Source organism: Podarcis liolepis (assembly GCF_965112155.1).
Source record: "Podarcis liolepis genome assembly, chromosome: 12".
Classification (NCBI taxonomy): domain Eukaryota; kingdom Metazoa; phylum Chordata; class Lepidosauria; order Squamata; family Lacertidae; genus Podarcis; species Podarcis liolepis.
The window spans coordinates 22,843,030-22,862,426 of NC_139563.1; the positions used below are offsets into that span (position 1 = coordinate 22,843,030).

General features: G+C 43.4%; 1 protein-coding gene across 6 annotated transcripts in view; it reads left to right on the forward strand.

The window, feature by feature from the left end:
• PIP4K2A (phosphatidylinositol-5-phosphate 4-kinase type 2 alpha) overlaps window positions 1-19,397 on the forward strand; it is a 181,618-nt gene that overhangs the window by 138,475 nt on the left and 23,746 nt on the right. For all 6 annotated transcript variants that reach the window (XM_083467568.1, XM_083467571.1, XM_083467569.1 and 3 more), the window contains 2 exons: window positions 3,708-3,805; window positions 6,539-6,635. In XM_083467568.1, the coding sequence (XP_083323694.1) occupies window positions 3,741-3,805; window positions 6,539-6,635 (162 nt within the window). In that variant the 5' untranslated portion in view covers window positions 3,708-3,740. The remainder of the gene's footprint in view (window positions 1-3,707; window positions 3,806-6,538; window positions 6,636-19,397) is intronic.

Below are 19,397 nucleotides of genomic sequence, written 5' to 3' on the forward strand. Positions count from 1 at the left end.
AAACCATTGCTTTCCCTAAGCACCATCACCAGAGGCTGCTTCCTTTCTTCTCCTCTTCACCTCCCCCCTCCAAGTATTCTAGTCCACAGAGACATTTCTGAAGGGGGGGTGTCTGAATGGAGATTGCACTGGATTGCTTGCAGTCTTGTAACTCTCTCTAACCATATTAACACAGCTTGGTTAATATAAAGCCAAAGATAGCTAACCTGTGGTCCTCTAGATGGTGTTAGACTATAACTCCTATTACCCTGGCCCACTGACTGTGCTGGTTAAGGATGATGGGAGCTGGTGTCCCAGTGGCATTCAGAGAGCCACAGGCTAACTGCTAATTTAGAATGACATTTACCAAGCAAGAGTAAGCCACAGCAAGCCTTGAACTTGTACACTTCCATTCTCCCTATCCTCCAGGAAGAGGCGTTTGGAAGCTTCCCTATTAACCATGATAACCACGGTTAACATGAACGTTTGTCTGGAGTGAGATACCACGGGGTCAGGTCTGGACACTAAAGCCAAACCATGACTTAACTGCTGGCCGCATGGCAACAGCAGCCGAAATGAAGCAGCTGTGATTTTTGCCCCAATCGTGTTTCACTCTTCCTCGTTCACACTTCGCAGTGGTTTGAATTGTCCAGTGAAACTCAGCAGAATTCATTTCCAAGGTTTTGATCTTCTTCACAAATCATCATCTGAACTGTCACTTATGTCAGTTTAAATTCTGTATTTTAGAGTTATACCCTACATTCACAATTGTATATGGGGTTGAAACACAGATAGCTAAGAGCGTATTAAAGATAATAGTTAAAAAGTAATTAAACTACAATGATGTAAAAACAAATCTGTTGAAATGCAGGCAGTAAAAAAAACAGCACAGCACTATTAAAAGCCCTTTCCTTAAAAGCAGTCAATTCCCCAAAGCCTGCCAGAGCAAGACGAATCTTCACTTGCTGGCAAAAGGACAACAAAAAGGAAGCCAGACTAGCCTCTCCATTAACGGGATTCCAAAGTCTGGGAGCAGCCACTGAGAAGGCCCTACCAAATGTGCCTAGAAGAGTGATGGGACTGAGAGAAGGGCCTCACCCAAAGATCTCAGACCCTGTGCAGTTCATAAGGGAGACTATGGTCTTTCAGATAGCCTGGGCCTAAGCCATGTGGAAATGGAATTGCTGACCACAGGATGTAGCAGTGGCCAAGCCATTAGATGGTGGATGGGAGAGACTGGTGGTAGAGGTGTGTGGAAACCTCTGGCTTGTAATGTCTACTGAATGCAGCCTACTGTACAAAGTTTAGAGTTGAATCTGTTGCTGTCCTCACTTTTGCCTCTGGCCTTGCCAACTTACCGTATTTTTCGCCCCATAAGACGCACCGGCCCATAAGACGCACCTAGATTTTTGGGGGGGAAATAAAGGAAAAAAATAAAAAAAAATTATTTCCCCCCCAGGTGCGCTGCGCTACACCAGGAGCTTGGGGCGTGCGGAGCTCAGCGCGCCCCAAGCTTCTAGGTGCGCGCAAGCAGTCCGCTGCCGCCCCAAGCCTCGCGCACCCGGTGGGACCTCCCGCCGGGCGCGCGAGGCTTGCAGGCATTCACCCCATAAGACGCACCCCGATTTCCCCTTCATTTTTGGAGGGGAAAAAGTGCGTCTTATGGGGCGAAAAATACGGTAATTGCCTCTGGGGGACACCCACCACTGTCATGTGAAACACACCCAACTGTTGCTTGTGCATGAATTCAACCCTTGGGCTGGAAAATGTTCCCAACCCCTTGTATTGAAAAACAAAGGCAATGTGTGTGTGTGTGCGCGCACGCGTGTGCATGCGCTCTTCTTGGAACCAGACTGTGATTTGCTTGTTTTAAAAACGAGGAGTTACACTTCCCTATGAAGGACAGTCAGATTAACTATAGCTATTATAGATCTGTTAGTTGTCTTGCAGAAACTGCTAGGCCTGCTCTGACTTACGACTTTGAAGTAGAAATAAGATTTCCCTTGCTCAGTGTGCATTCATTTAATACAAAGAGTTTAGGGCAACAATAGATGTCATAGTCTTCCCATCCTAGAAGCTATGTTCTGAATTTTACAAAATAAGAGTTTACTTAACATCTGGACATATGTTATCTAAACATGGAAAAACTTTCCAGACAGTATGCCCAAATTAGATCCTCGAACAGCTGGAGAGAGTGGTTGCATCTGGATGTCTCAAAAGATTTTAGATTGAAGTAAGAACACAGATTTAGCATTTTGGCACACTTCAGATAGCTTGGATTCTAAAAGGGATCCCAAAGCATGTGAACTGTAATTTCTTTGAATACAGTTCACAGAACTTACTTTGTACACTAATAGTTATTATGGTATGTTACAGTTCTTAATTTATCACACATGCAGACTACGTTCACCCTTTCCTGACTAATCAAGGTGCTTCTGACGTATCACCCTCAGGGGCCGCTGTGGTTCTTGTGGGCAGTGGAGACCTGAAAATGTTTACCAGATTGGTTAGTCTGGCCCAGGGCTTTTGCACAAATGAAGTTGTCTTAGGCAGAGTTGGGCCACTTGCAAAGCTATTTCTCAGTCCTGCTACCTTAAGATCCTTTTAATTAAAAATCCTGGGCTTTTAGCACACAAAGCATTTGCTTTGCCTCTGAACAAAGCATTCTTCCCTAACGTACCAAAATTTACCATTATCATATTCAAGACCATTTCCTTAGGATATAGGAGGGTCCTATCCCTTATAAAAGTACTCTTTCTGGTTTGTGGCAACATAGTACACAGTAACCATTGTTTTTCATGCAAATTGCACTTCACCAGATAAGACAAAACCATCGTTCTACACTATGGCACAGAATGGTTCAACTTTGTCTGGCTCCTCCCAGTCTTCAAAGCCAGGCACCAAAAACCTTGAAACAAAAGAGTCTTCTTCAGTTTCTGTTGACCATCTCTTTAATTGAAGATGTGATTTTGAGCAAGGCCTGAGAACAAAGGCTTCTCAAAGCTTGCCTCGCTGTGCCTGTCTCCATTGTGTTCAGTTCCAAGCTATCTGTATGCAGTTAGGCAAGCTTTTGTGGCATTCATACCTTCTGTGGCATTCGAGTGAGTCTGCTGGGGGGAAAATGTCAGTTGTGTATGTGATGTAAAATGTCACTTTAGTAGTAAGGAGGAAAAGTTGGAGGTATGCTGAACAGACATAAAGGGATATGAAAAAAGTTTATTCAGAAAAGGGAAATCATTTTTAAGTTTCTTGAGGGGAGGAGTGCTAGATCTCCAAATTGCATCTTGGAGTTACAGAGCTGCAGGAATAACTGTTGTTAACAGTACCTCATTCTGTTTTTAAGCACAACAATTGTAAATTGCCCTGCTTATAAAATTGGTTCTACTGCTATGGATTTGGGAATAAAGGATCTCCTGGATTAGGAATGTCGACTGGTTTACCATTTTATTTTAAGCATTAATATGCTACTCAATTATTTGCATTCTAAGCTACATGCATAAAAACAATCCATAGACAATAAACAATTAACGTAACACTACTTTAAAATGCCTGCGGCAAGCCTTAGTCACCCACCTGCACTTGAGCAAGGAGGTTACCTGTCTAATCTCAGCTGGGAGGGAGCTTCATAGACTTGGTCCCATCACTGAAACTATTTTGTTATATCCTGCTCTACTATTGGTTTGCCTCAACAAATCTGCTAATTCAAATTTTCTCCTCCCCTCACATAGATCAATGAACTGAGCCATGTTCAGATCCCTGTTATGTTGATGCCAGATGACTTCAAAGCATATTCCAAGATAAAAGTGGACAATCACCTTTTCAACAAGTAAGTGAAGCTGTTAGTTGTTTTTACTTTGGTTTATAATATGGATTATGTGATTCAGTCATTTGTAATAAGCTTAGACAGTATAGGCACGACCTACTGCATTTTTTGTCATATGGCATACAGTTTTCTGTAAGTATTTTATGTCGAACTGTGACTACAAACTTACTGGAACATCTACATGTCAAAAAGTGGTATTTGTTAATGCAGGGATGGCCAACATGGTGCCCTCCAGATGAAGTCGTCTTAACGCGCTGCAGAGGGTGACGGGACTGAAGCGATGGCCCATGGGAACTGCAGCCTCCTTGGCAACAGCAAAGGCAGGAACATATTGCTCTTTCAGTCCTGATGTGCTCTGCAGTGCATCAGGACAACAGTACAGAGGAGGGAGGAAAAGATCCTTTCTTGCTCCTTCACATCCTGCTTAAAGGAAGGCAGTTCAAGAGCAGAGGAGGTTTAGGCCCATTTGCCTCTAGAGTTTTATAAGGCAAGGCTAGCATAGGTCTCTTCTGGAAGTAAATGGGAAGCTGGAGCAGTAGCATAATGTGTGTCTGATGAAATGCCATCAGATGAGGAACTGCACCTTCTGTGAAGAGCAGCCGCCATTACAGTGCAGTACACTAGACTTGTCTCACCAGGCATGAAGGCATGAATGTCTCTTTGCTAGGTCTGAGTCCTGCAAATGAGGTTGGTGCTCTGTCTGAAGTTGCAGGCTCACCGATGGATCCAGGTTCTGCCCCCAGGCTGAGAACCTGCTTAACCAGGGGAAGCTGATGCGGTCAGTGGAAATCCTTTCCCTTCCTGCATATCAGGGCCTGCCAACAGCTACTAATGCAGGCTTGCCTGGATTAATCTTCAAGCAGTTTGCCTGTCACCAGCCATGGTGAGGCACTGGTAAGCACTGGCACCTTAGGACCTTGGTTTCATTAAAGGGGCATGCAAGTCTAGCTAGATGAGCTTAAAGCTATCATAACACTCTAGATTTCCATGTGAGCTTACTCGCTGGCCCTGCATGATTCCCTGCAGAGGCTGGAATGGGTGTTTTTGAGAGACTAACAGCAAATATCTCTGGCCTTTTGTGCCCCCAAATAGCAGAAGAATGCACTTTAATTTTGCAGGCGTTCATTAGGTGCACCCTCCTCCTTTCCCTCTTATAACCGACAGTACTAGAAGCTGCCAAAAGAGTTAGTGCAGTAAACAGCATCCTCATCACTTAGACTACGGGTAGCGAACTTGCAACCTTGGCATTATCAGCATCATGCAGTAACCAACTGAGCTATCCATGTTGTTAAGCTTCTCTAGCTCTGCACTGCCTGACAGCACTTCTCCAGATTTTAAAGGAGTTTTTCCTTGCTCCACCAGGAGATACCAGTGATTGGATGTGGCACCACTTTTTTGGGGGGGGTGGTATGCAGAGCATGTGTTCTGCCACTGATCTATGAATTCCCACCCCCCACTGCCATTGCAAGTTCAGTTTTTGGCAGCCTTCCTGATGTTTCTGGAATACAACTTCCATGATCCCTGATTATTCGTCATGCTGGCTGGGGCTGATGGGAGTTGGGAGGGCACTGGATTAGTTAGAATCATAGAATCATAGAATCATAGAATTGGAAGAGACCACAAGGGCCATCAAGTCCAACCCCCTGCCAAGCAGGAAACACCATCAGAGCACTCCTGACATATGGTTGTCAAGCCTCTGCTTAAAGACCTCCAAAGAAGGAGACTCCACCACACTCCTTGGCAGCAAATTCCACTGCCGAACAGCTCTTACTGTCAGGAAGTTCTTCCTAATGTTTAGGTGGAATCTTCTTTCTTGTAGTTTGGATCCATTGCTCCCTGTCCGCTTCTCTGGAGCAGCAGAAAACAACCTTTCTCCCTCCTCTATATGACATCCTTTTATATATTTGAACATGGCTATCATATCACCCCTTAACCTCCTCTTCTCCAGGCTAAACATGCCCAGCTCCCTTAGCCGTTCCTCATAGGGCATCGTTTCCAGGCCTTTGACCATTTTGGTTGCCCTCCTCTGGACACGTTCCAGTTTGTCAGTGTCCTTCTTGAACTGTGGTGCCCAGAACTGGACACAGTACTCCAGGTGAGGTCTGACCAGAGCAGAATACAGTGGCACTATTACTTCCCTTGATCTAGATGCTATACTCCTATTGATGCAGCCCAGAATTGCATTGGCTTTTTTAGCTGCCGCATCACACTGTTGGCTCATGTCAAGTTTGTGGTCAACCAAGACTCCTAGATCCTTTTCACATGTACTGCTCTCAAGCCAGGTGTCACCCATCTTGTATTTGTGCCTCTCATTTTTTTTGCCCAAGTGCAAGTTGAGCTGGAAAAGGCCTTTTCCAGAGACTTTGAATTGCTTATCTCAATCTAAGTAGACAACATTAGGCTAGATGGACCAAATGTTGGGCACTGCTGTGCTAGGGGTTGTTTTTTTTTTAATTGCACATGATACAGGCCTCACAGCTAGTTTGGACCTTCTAGGGGAATTCTTGGGCAAAATATAACACATTAAGTTCCTGAGCAAAATATTATGTTCAGTTCAGAGGTTTGTTACAGTTCTGTTTAATGCATTTTGATGTAAATTTACAGTGTTCTGTATTATAGTAACTGTTGCTGTTTTGGAAGGTACTTGGTCTTGTAGGGGAGAAAGCTTACTTCTGCAGATTTATCTTTATAAATTCTTAGAAAGTATTTCCCCCCCCTTCAAATCTTCTGTTTCAGAGAAAATATGCCAAGCCATTTCAAATTCAAAGAATATTGTCCAATGGTTTTTCGTAATCTGCGAGAGAGATTTGCAATTGATGATCAGGATTTTCAGGTAGGCTTTCTACCTTGATAAACAATATTGATGATTTCCAGCTTTACAGGCTGTAAGCAGGAGGGGGAAAGTCTAGACGAAGACCTGATTTAGGATCATTATTTGGTGGTAATTAAGTGCCCCTATTTCATGAACGTGCTCTATTATTGCCTGTGGTTGGGACTGCCTGATCCACACTTGATACTTCTACATTTAAATTGTGTTGCAGCTGCTGTTCCTCCATCAGACCTCTTGCTCATCTTCCCTCCATGCCTGTGGTGATCAGCAGGCCTGACTTTGCCCCACGGCAGGAGGGATAACCTTAGGCAACAGCTGATGGAGGAATGAGGATGAAGACCTGAAGAGCAATATCTACAGTTTCTGTGCCTTGGTGTGTAACCTTAGCAAAACTTTATTAGAGAGATATAAGGAAAGTCCTAACGACACAGTTTTATCGTCGGAAGTAGGTACACTGTGTTCATATCATCAGAATTTTTTGTTTCGTTCCACAAGCTTGTTTAGCGTGGGCTTCCTCAGAAGTATTCTGAAATCCTAAGTGGGTAACAAATGCTCCTTGCCTCATTGTGGAAATGATCTGCCTTGCTGACATATTTTTACACTTTTCAGTTTGTTTAACTTTCCTTCCATTTGTTTCCTCTCTGTCATTTAATATGGTCCGTGAACAAATACCTGCAGCGATAAAGACACCGAGAACTAGTAAAATAAAAATGTATTTAGCTAAACTACAAGGTTAAGCTAAAAAAACCCCCAAATACTAATGTTTAATAAGTGTGATGAAGAATCTTACAATAAGCTCCTACATGGATCTGCTTGATTGCCAAGGTCATCTTCAGAGAACCCTCTCAGGGTGCCCACTTTCTGGGGTGAAGGGGGTAGCAACAAGATGAAGGAAGGAGCCATTTCTGACGTCTTGCCCCTGGAACCTCCCTCCCTCGGAACATCTGCCAGGCTCCCTCTTTATTTTTAGAGGACCGTGGAAAACACTTTCCCCCTTAACATTCAAGAGGGTGTGGTCCTTACTGCTGTTTATGCTACTGTGTCATATCCGTTGGTTACTTGTGGGTGGTTGTTTTTTTACTGATAAGTCTTATGCTGTTAGATTGAGAAATCCTTGTGGCTGAGAGGCAGGATACAAATGTGTGGAGAAGGGGTGGCCATTTTGTGAGCTTTTGCCTGGGAGAGTTCCAAATCATATATCAGCAGCAAAACTTGTCAAGGTATTGGTAGAATGGCTCCCAAAGGCAGTATGTCTAGACTCAGCAACACATTATGAGAGAAGGCAGTAGCTGAGGAGTCTTTTCTCATGGTGGCAAGCAGGTGATTTTGGGGAGCATAAGTGGGGGATCACTGGGTTACTTGAATCCTTTAACACTGACCAACTGCTGATATTATGGTAAGGAACTTAACCATCACGTCCGCCATCAGTGATCCTGATGAGTCATCCTTGAAATAACGAAGGGGGTTGATATTTGATGTTTCTCCAATTGCCTGAGAGGTTGGGGTTTTAATTGCAAAAAGGGCCTTCAAGCTAAAGTTGCCCCGAGGCAACTTGCAAGTGACTTAGACCGAAGGGGGTGGGAATCATGTTTTTAAATAATCTAAATAATCAATGTACATTTTGTCTTAAGAGCTAAGCAATAAGATGTTCCTACACCTTTTCCAACCAGTAGTTCATTACTAGCCCCTACTGGTTCTATGCAATTGGCATTGCTTATACAGTGGTACCTCTGGTTACGAACTTAATTCGTTCCAGAGGTCCATTCTTAACCTGAAACTGTTTTTAACCTGAGGTACCACTTTAGCTAATGAGGCCTCCCGCTGCCGCTGCTCCGCCACTGCACGATTTCTGTTCTCATCCTGAGGTAAAGTTCTTAACCCGAGGTACTACTTCCAGGTTAGCGGAGTCTGTAACCTGAAGTGTTTGTAACCCGAGGTACCACTGTATTAATAAGTAATGGCTGTTCCCCTCCTTTGTTGCTAGTTTGCAGTATTGGGAATTTCTGGTTCCAAGTAACATTCAGAGAGGCATTCTCCTCAATAGGGGAAATAACGTTTCATCTGAAAACACCAAGCTAAAATTTTAACAGCTGTAACTTAAATAGAAGCCTTTTCCTCTTGAGAAATGTGTTATTCAGCCAGAAGGGAAACACAAGCACATGCTTGCAACTTCTGCTTTGCACCTCCCCCCCCCCTCGCCGCTTCTGAAATTACCACTTCCTTTTGTTTCACCGTCAGCTGAAGTGCTCTGATAACCACTGCCATTCTGACACACAATATAGTATGGCTATGGTAGCATTGGAGATTGAAAAAGGGAGTGCTTGCAAAAGCGCATGCAAGTCAACTTGCTCCATTCTTCCTTTTTGAAGCACTGAATGTTAACTTTTTCTACATATTAAAATATTTGGGGGGGCAGGGAGAAGCTGGATTTGTTTCTAGCCCAACGATGTGCACAGATGGCTTCTGTTAAAGCAGCAGAGATGGTTTACAGAGATAGGAAGTAAGATTGTCTGTCTAACCAGGATATAGGCAGCTTCTTTTAACCAGAGCCAGGCTATTTGTCCAGCATTGGCCACTCTGACTGGTCCATAGAAAGCCAGACCATTGGTCCATCTTGGTTAGTGTTTCCTTCAACCTTTTCAGACTCGGGCCCCACTTCTAACCCAAACATGCAATTGGTGACCCATTTCTCAATCTTTTACCATATATTTGCATGGTGTGGTGCTCCTGTTGCATTGCAACCCACCTCAGATTCAGGCCGTAACCCACTTGTGGGTCCCAACCCACTAGCTGAAACTAGTGGTCCATGTTGACTAGCAGTGACTCTCCAGTGTTTTAGCCACAAGGGACATTTCCAGCCCCATACAAAGATAAGTGCTTAAACCTGTATATCACTTCTCGGCCTTTAAGCTAAGATCAAGTGTAGCGTGTAGCTTAACCTGTGACCTCTTTCTACATGTAAGGCTGATGGTCATACAACAGAGCTTTGGTGGCAAATGGATTCTCTCTAGACCCATTATTTATAGTACAGTAACTCTAATTTCAATTACTTGAAAAATATGGCTTGCAAGTGCCAACCAGAATTCATTCTCAGCTATTATCGCTGTTATCGCTGAGCAGTGTGCAAGATGAACATGGGTAAAATGGCACACTTCCTGGTTTGTTTAATAGGGCATGTCGGTGTAATTAAAACAACTGTTCTCGCCAAATGTCTTTGCTTGGAATCTGCAGTAGATGTCCTTGATAAATTGTTCCAGAGGCTAGACATAATGTGTTTGTAACATGAACTTTTCAGAATTAGGACTGCGTGTAAGTCTATTGCACTCAGATCTGAAATCCATTTTATAGAATGCTTGCAAGCACTGAAGTTTCGGAATCGCCTCCTGCACTTAAAGAAATGAATTGGTGTCTTATTTCCTAACCGGCAGTTCAAATTGTGTGAATTGTTGTGCTTAATCTCTGTATAAGAACAGGGGCATCTGGCTCCAGTTACTCTAAATAGTTTAAGCCCAAATTCACAAATGTCCCAAACTCACTCTCTCGTTTGAAATCAAGACGTTCTGGTCTCAGTGGTGTTTCTTCCAAGTCAGCATGCTTAGAATTGCTTCCTGAATAGTTTTTGAAGGTGCTGCAAAATGTTTGTTTATTGAAAAGTTTATATAACGGGAGAGGGCTAAATGGTCTTGATTTTTAGAATGTGCTTGTTAATGTTCTTCACTCCAGTGAGAGACCTAATCAATAGCTGTCAGACCACTGCCATAAAAGTAGGACAGTCATTAGCAGATGACTTTGACCTTTATCAGGCAAAAGGCTTACTGGGTTTAATCAGTTTGCTCACAAAGAAATAGCAAAACATCTGTTTGTTTTTAAAAAATCAGCTGCTTCGCAAACCATATTGTGAGTTTCCTGTCTCAATTAAGATACCAGCAAAGGTTTCTCAGGGTATAAGAGGGTGAACGGCGGTTCTATTATTTTCATCTAGGGACCATATTTTTATCTCTTAAAATCGAGAGTTCACTTATATACTTGAAATAGTTTTGCACTCTCAGTGAACTTGTTCAGGGAGCAGAAATCTAAGATGGCCACCTTCTCCCCACATATTTGTAAGAGAAATGGAACAAACTGCTGATCTATACCTTAATACTACCTTTGTGAAATCAGATACAGTACTCATATGATGTCCAGCATTTTTCATATTCCAAATACAGTGGTACCTCGCATTACAAACACCTCAGGTTACAAACACTTCGGGTTATAGACTCCGCTAACCCAGAAGTAGTACCTCGGGTTAAGAACTTTACCTCAGGATGTGAACAGAAATCGTGAGCTGGCAGCAGCAGTGGCCCCATTAGCTAAAGTGGTACCTCAGATTAAGAACGGTTTCTGGTTAAGAACGGACCTCTGAAACGAATTAAGTTCATAACCAGAGGTACCACTGTATGCAAGGCCATTTCTTCAGAGTTGTTGATTTTCTATTTGAGAGTAGAGATCTCCCATTTTAGTACCAAACTTCCTGAGATGTTGTGCATTGGGCTCTTAGTGTCTTTGATTAGAAAAGGCACTATGTGGGCTTTTAACAATTTTATTACAAAATGCTCATTGATGCCTTGCCATCCATGACATCTTCCATCCATTGTGTAGACTGGGATAGTACCCGCCAGCATCTCTGCTCTAGAAAACACCAAGCTCTGGTCTCCCTTCTGATGATAAACCCACAGTTCTATGATTCATGTTTTGTGCTCATAGTTTTCCTTGATAATCATATTTTCAGAGAGAAAGGTAGCAGCCCTTTGCATTATGGAAAACTTGTTTTAAGATTCCCTTTTGAGGACTTTTGTGCAGTGAAGTTATTTAAAAGGGCCATTGTAAAGATGGCAATGTAAGATCAGAGCATCTACCAAGAATTTTATCCTAGATTTTACCCTGATGTGTCTCACCTCCTGTCAGATACAAGTCAAACCAGCAATTATTTGTAATTTAAAGACAGAATGATGTACAGTATCTGTCATTTCTACTTAACCCTAACCTTTCAAAAGAGTTTTTTTTAAAAAATAAAAATCCAGTTTTATCATCCATTTCTTCACCTCTGAAGAAAATCATTTCCTCTACTACATTTTTGTCTAACTCCCTTTTTTAGGATCACTTTTGACCTACTCTGTATGTAGATTAAATATATTGCGCGATTGCATAAATAATCTTTAGTCTTGTGAAAAGAGCAATTATAATTTAATGATATTAATATGCCAACGAGAGTATAAAATATTGGAGATTAGAGTGGGCTAATTAAATTGACCTTTAAATCCTTCCTACCCTCTTGGAGTCCGTTGCAAATCCCTAAACTCCCAGAGTGCAGATAAACTTCAAAGGGAAATGAGGTGGCTTTTCCTCTGTCCCCACAGCTGCTCCTGCTGCTTGAAATTTTCATTGAGAAATGTTAAGATAGCACATGTCACAGGATGGAAGGCATCTTATAATGCCTCTCTGAGTAACCAGCTTGTGAAGGGAAACGCTAAGACTTTCTACCAGCTGTGGGGCTTATGTAGTAAAGGATTCTCCCTGCTCCCCCCACCGCTCCCTCCCCACACTATAGGAAAATTGCTAATGTCAGAACTTCAGTTTTTGCTCAGCTCCCAAGCTATATTTCCATTCTGCTTCTTGAGTTTGTTGCTTTTTGCTAGAAACGTGGTTGCTTTCTTCATACACTTTTCTATTAGGTCCAGTCGTGGCCAACTCTGGGGTTGCGGCGCTCATCTCGCTTTATTGGCCGAGGCAGCCGGCGTACAGCTTCTGGGTCATGTGGCCAGCATGACTAAGCCACTTCTGGCGAACCAGAGCAGCGCACGGAAACGCCGTTTACCTTCCCGCCGGAGCGGTACCTATTTATCTACTTGCACCTTGACGTGCTTTCGAACTGCTAGGTTGGCAGGAGCAGGGACTGAGCAACGGGAGCTCACCCCGCCGCGGGGATTCGAACCGCCGACTTTCTGATTGGCAAGTCCTAGGCTCTGTGGTTTAACCCACAGCGCCACCCGCGTCCCTTTCTCTTTTGCATACCTCATGCCAAATCTTAACCTACCTGTCTCCCAGTGCCCAGCTTGCCTTCTCTGCCTCTGTTACTGTTGTTTCACTGCCCTCCTACCCTGGTGGTGATGATTGGCTAGCTGAATTATCTAGACCAGTTGGTGGGAACATTTTCCAGGTTGAGCTCCACATTCCCTTCTGAATAACCTCCTGAGAGCCAGCCGCATGCCAATAGCAGCCAGAGCCAAAAGTAGGCTGTGTGGCAAATCTGAATTTTACCTTTATACAATAGGCTAGTTTCTGCACAGGTTCACACACCTCTCTATCCTCCGAACAAACGAGGCATTATCAGAGTTCAAAAGCTCACTTCAGCCTGGCAAGAATCTTAGGGTGCAGATTAGGGCCATTGAGAGATGTGGAGGGCTGTTGAAGGACTGTATGTGGCCTCCGGGCCTCAGTTTCACCATCCCTAATCTAGACGCATTTTAATCTGGCTTCAGGCCTGGGTATGGCACTGAAACAGCCTTGGTTGTCCTGATTGATCACCTGTATTGGGAGGGAGATGTAGGGAATGCTTTCCCATTGATTATTCGTAAGGAAGTAGCATTGCAGGGCTTCTGCATGGCCTCATGGCAGTTCTTTAGGGCCCTGCTAGGTTCCACCTTGTCTCTAAATCACTGCTGAGGAGTCATCTGGGAATTCAGAGTGCAGTGCCACCCATATGCAGGTGGTTCCAAGCGCACACTTTACTCAGTCTGAATCATGGGAAATTGTGCAATGGAATGGATGAGGGCTGTATCCGAATCTTGATAAGGCGGGTGTTGCAGGTAAGTAGTTCCTGAGTGTGCGAATTGAGTAGACAATATGTTCTGGATGGGGTAGGACTCCACATGAAGGAACAGGAGACATTCCTCCATTTCAGATGGTTGCCTGAAATCCAAGTAGCCTCAGTAACTGCATTCTCATGCCCACCTCTACCTGGTTTGCCAACTATTGATGTTCCTGGTCTGGGATTACCTGACATCAGTGATTCATGATCTGATAATTTCCTGGAGGACTATGTCACTCTACTACATCTTGCAACATCATCATCGTCATTGTTGTTATATTGAATTTGTTAGTCACTTTATCTTGCTTGGGGCAACCCACAGTGCCATACAACCAGCCAAACTGTCATTATATGTGGGATGAAATGGGGTTTTATGTCATCAATCCTTAAAGCACTACACTGCTGATAGGTGATATTGAGCCCAATTCAAGGTGTTGGTATTAGCTTGCAAAGCCCTAATTGTCTTCGGATCCAGTATCTAAAAGAGCACCTTGCAATTTTTACTGGCCTTGCAATTGGCATGGGAAAACCTGCTCCTGGTCACCCTGTAAGACATGGCCCACGGGATGGTGGCCCGGAGCTGGGCCTTTTCTGTGGCAGTGCCCCAGTTCTTTGTTTTCCCCTCCGTGTTTGGGCCTTTAACACAAAGGACATAGAATTGAACAGAACAATTGCCATCGCCTGCCGCACTAACCTTTCTGCTATGTTGATTTTAAGACCGTAATTTGGCCTGGACTCTTAAGAGAGGAAAAGCCAGATACAAGAATATTACTAAATAATAATAATAATAATGAAAAACAAATAAAGATTGTTGTGGGTGTTTTTTTTTAAAAAAAACAACCAGTTGGAAAGAAGCTGTAAATTTCTTTGGAAAAAAATAAGCTGGGCCTTTTTGGCTTCATCAGGCATATAATGCATTGGATCTAACAAGTGCCTGTACAGCCTCTGGCATGGGACATCTGTTTTGGTTTGTTTGAAGTTGTAAGTGTTAAAGGTCAGTTTAAATTTCATGACCTTCAGCAAATGCTTTTGCTCGACTGTTCTCAGTGCACATGGAAAATCTTTTTATTGACTTCTGCAAATACATCGTGACATTTTCAAGCAAAGGTTGCTAAGAAGGTTGCAGCCATTGGATGGATATAGTCGTGGGTTTGAAATAAGCTGGCATGTCTCTCAGCTACATTCAATATCTGCAAATAGTCCCCATTATGAGGGGGCAGGGTAGGTCTTATCCCCTTACCTTTTATGATGGCCCCACTACTTAATGAGTTAGTGCCAGAGATGGGTGCCAGGAGAAGGTGAGGAATACTCACATGGCTTCAGTGAAATTAACTCTGTATTCAAAGAGGCCAGGCAACTCTTCCCAGTAGAACTTGCCCCTGTGAGGCAGTTGTGGAGGACTAAAGGTCCTTGTCTTCCCATAGCTCCCTATGTCTCCTCCCCTGGTTCCTTCTTAAGCAATCTGAAGCTCTGTCATCTTGCCTACCTTTGCTCCACCCTTTTCATACCTCTTTGGGCCCTGGGAGACCAGGTGGGAGGGGAACTGGTTGCAGCAGGAGGGGAGACTCCCTGGTTTCATCAGCAGTCTGCTTTATCCCTGCCTCTGGCCCCCCTCCTCTCTAGCTTCTGCCCTAATTCTGCACTGCTCACTGCCACAGTCTCTTCCTTCTCACTAAATTACCTCTTCTGCTTCTGACACACACACACACACACACACACACACATACACACACACAAATTAGTAGTGAAAACCTGCAAAAGAGGAGAGCCAGGTCTGAACTTTTAGTGTGGGTTGAACTTGGGCTAGTAATGCATTTGCAGGTAGGTGATGATGGTGATGTTCTCTTAGGAATCATAGAATTGTTGAGTTGGAAGGGATCCTGGGGGTCATCTAGTCCATCCCCCTACGATGCAGAAATCTCAACACTTGTTGTTGTTGTTGTTGAGGAGTCGTTTAGTCGTGTCCGACTCTTCGTGATCCCATGAACCAGAGCATGCCAGGCACTTCTGTCTTCCACTGCCTCCCGCAGTTTGGTCAAACTCATGCTGGTAGCTTCAAGAACACTGTCCAACCATCTCGTCCTCTGTCGTCCCCTTCTCCTTGTGCCCTCCATCTTTCCCAACATCAGGGTCTTTTCCAGGGAGTCTTCTCTTCTCATGAGGTGGCCAAAGTATTGGAGCCTCAGCTTCACGATCTGTCCTTCCAGTGAGCACTCAGGGCTGATTTCCTTCAGAATGGAGAGGTTTGATCTTCTTGCAGTCCATGGGGCTCTCAAGAGTCTCCTCCAACATCATAGTCCCACTATTCTAAGTCCCCCAACAAAGCTTGCCAGCAGTACCTTACATACTGTTTTTCGTAACCTGTTTAGGCCATTGTTCTTTTTCCCTGTCGCCCGCCCCCCCCCCCAAAATCTGGCATCGTATCTGAGACCGGTGACCTGTTCTGGAAACTACCCTCTCCCTTCTCTCCCCACCCCCTTTAAAAGTTAATCCTGAGAAGAAATTCCCCTTTCCTAGACAATCTCTCGATTGCTTTGCCCAGCCTGGCCTTAGACCAGATGTGTCAGAATACGGTTGCTTGTAGGCCCAACAGTCTTGGCAGATAGTGAAGATCTTTCCTTTGAGAAGCTGAGACCCCAGAATTTTCAGAGCATGGCTTCCAATTTGACTTCAGATGGAACTTCCTGCAATGGAACAAAATGCCCACCTATGGTTTCTTTGTTCTGGCTAAGATGTGCTTAGGCAGCAGGGGAAGGCATTTTCTACCTTAGAACTTGTGGAAATGGATTCTGAGATACTAGGCAATGCAAAGTCAGGATAAATGTTGGCGTTATAGATCTCATGTGGCAGAAGATCTGTCCCCCTCCCCCTAGATTTTGAAATGCTTTGTTTTTCTAGTGAAAATGCCTAGTGACCAATTTCTTTTAAAACTGCATTACTGTACCTTTATAGGTTGTGAAGAATTGCTGTCTTGTGGTCTACTTTGCGGCTAATGAACCAACTTATTGAGACTTTTATAAGAAAAGTTAAGTGGTCGTAACTGCCTGGAAAAGTTGAAGTGTTAACTCGGGTTTTTTTTTGGGGGGGGGGTTCAGGTTGTTTAAGTGAAACTGATGGATAAAGCAAGGTATCTAGTTCTTTCTTTTTAAAAAAGGTGTTTGGCCACCAGGTTGCTGCCACAATATGCTGTATCTTGTCTAGATGCTTTTTCCTGTGCCTCTTTCAAGCCATCAATTGGATATACCCAAGCCTTTAAATTTTTGAAATGTTTTTTGTTTCCAAGGTGGTGTTGTGAAAGATGACATTTTGACCTGGATGTCAAAACCTTCATATATAGAAGACACAAATGGATTTTTGTACTGGTTTGATGGACACCAGAATATTAGTTTCAACACGAATTAGGAGACAGAACTTATTAGATGTGTTGGTCAAAGTTGGCAAGATAAGAAGTATATTTTATAGAAAACTCTTGGGAATATTCTCATGATATGACAGTTCACACCCCAAGTATGTTTAACTGAATGCACCATATGGTCAGTTTAAGACATGGGTAAGCAAACTAAGGCCCACAAGACGGTCTGCGAATCAGTGTGTTTTTACATGAGTAGAATGTGTCCTTTTATTTAAAATGCATCTCCGGGTTATATGTAGGTCATAGGAATTCGTTCATATTTTTTTTCCAAAATATAGTTCAGCCCCCCACAAGATCTGAGGGACAGTGGACCGGCTCCCTGCTGGAAAAGTTTGCTGACTCCTGGTTTAAGAGTTTCGATGAGACACTTCTTCTTCTTTTGATTTTTCTGTAGGGAATAATTTCAGTTAGCTGCAATTTGAGGACTAAAGCAATCCCAAATGACATATTGAAATCAGCATGGGGGAAAGCATCATAATACAGGTTTTGTTGTTTTTAAAAAAAGAACTGGATTTCCAGGATTCCTGTGGTTAATACATCATGACTATTTGTGGAATTGGTAATGTTATATACTCTCTTGATTTACTGTTCTGTGCTTTTTGGAATATGTTATTAAATGGTTCTGTATTAAAGGCATTGATCTTTAGGCAAAAGATAGATTCCTAGTTTATGGATAGATCTAGAAAAATAGAGATTTGTGAGGGATGATAAGTATCTATGCCTAATTGGAAAGTGCTTCCATGGGGCCTGCATGTCTTCAATAATCAGCTGTCATCACCACTTCTGATCTCCCTGACTTTGAAACCAAAGAGCTGCAGGATTTCTTTAAAGTAAGGAAGTAGAGCTTCTCAAACCTCACAGGTCTCAGTTGTTCTGTTCTTGTTCTCGCCTTCCAAACCTGTAACATGGACCCAGGCTGGTTAGGCACATGGGTGAGACAGATACTGATCTGGATCGAAGTTAATCAACCAGAATCTTTCAATCCAGGATATTTTATTATTTGTCGTCCAAGGGTAAAGCAAGTTGAGAAATAATAGGTCACCCCTGAAACAAATTAAACCGTATATTGTAACTCAATCCTACACTTGCTGTAGATCCTAGAATTAGTTGTACTAATTGGCAGATGAAAGCATAATAATACTAATTTATTATTTATACCCCGCCCATCTGGCCGGGTCTTCCCAGCCACTCTGGGCGGCTCCCAGCAGAATATTAAAAACAGGATAAAATATCAAACATTAAAAACTTCCCTAAACAGGACTGCCTACAGATGCCTTCTAAAAGTCAGATAGTTCTTTATTTCTTTGACATCTGATGGGAGGGCATTCCACTAGGCGGGTGCCACTACCAGGAAGGCCCTCTGCCTGGTTCCCTGTAACTTCGCTTCTCGCAGTGAGGGAACCGCCAGAAGACCCTTGGAGCTGGACCTCAGTGTCTGGACTGAACAAAGGGGGTGGAGACGCTCCTTCAGGTATACTGAGTCGAGGCCGTTTAGGGCTTGAAAGGTGAGCAACAACACTTTGAATTGTGCTTGGAAATGTACTAAATATCAGTGGTATAGTGGGTATTTTCCCTGGAGCTTCCCCAGGCAAAAGCTAAGGCAAAAGCATGTTCATAATGAACCATTTCTGTACTGTCTTCAGGGGAGTGGGGGTGGGGACAGCAAGTGTCCTAGGGTCCTAGGGTGTAGTGGGTCCTAAGAGTGGTGGACTTGTAATCTGGTGAACTAGGTTAGATTCCCCGCTCCTCCACCTGCAGCTGCTGGGTGACCTTGGGCCAGTCACACTTCTCTGAAGTCTCTCAGCCTCACTCACCTCACAGAGTGTTTGTTGTGGGGGGAGGAAGGGAAAGGAGATTGTTAGCCGCTTTGAGACTCCTTAGGGTAGTGATAAAGCGGGATATCAAATCCAAACACCTCCTCCTCTTCTTCTTCTTCTTCTTCTTCTTCTTCTTCTTCTTCTTCTTCTTCTTCCTAGGCTTCCTCAGGTGTCATATGTACACAGGATGGTGATATTGAATATAAATAGTAGATAATTTTCCCAGCCAGCCATGTTGATCTTAGATCACTGCTATCCTTGAATATATATACATGTGGTTCTTGTTGTGATTGTTGTTGGTGGTGGTGGTGGTGATGGTTTTTGGGGTGGGGACCAGAACAATTTTCAGGCTTGTGGCTCTTGCTACTTATAAAATCTATAAGAGTGCTTGTTAGTGGCTTCTATAGTAAATTATTAGTTGATACTGATAGCCTTTTTGCTGTGCCTATCAATTATTTTTTATTGTTTCATGTTGCTTACTTAAGCCATTCCGACTCCTTCCTGGAAAGCAGATTATTGCATATTTGATGATAACAGCACCACTGAAGGGATCTACATGTAAATAAAGATTTGTTTTTTAAAAAACTGAGCCTACACTCTTGGCACCATGTTGTGATGGAATAAACCTCCTTTTTCAACACGTCCTCATTCTTTCAGAATGACACTGCTTTGGACAAAGTGATGCA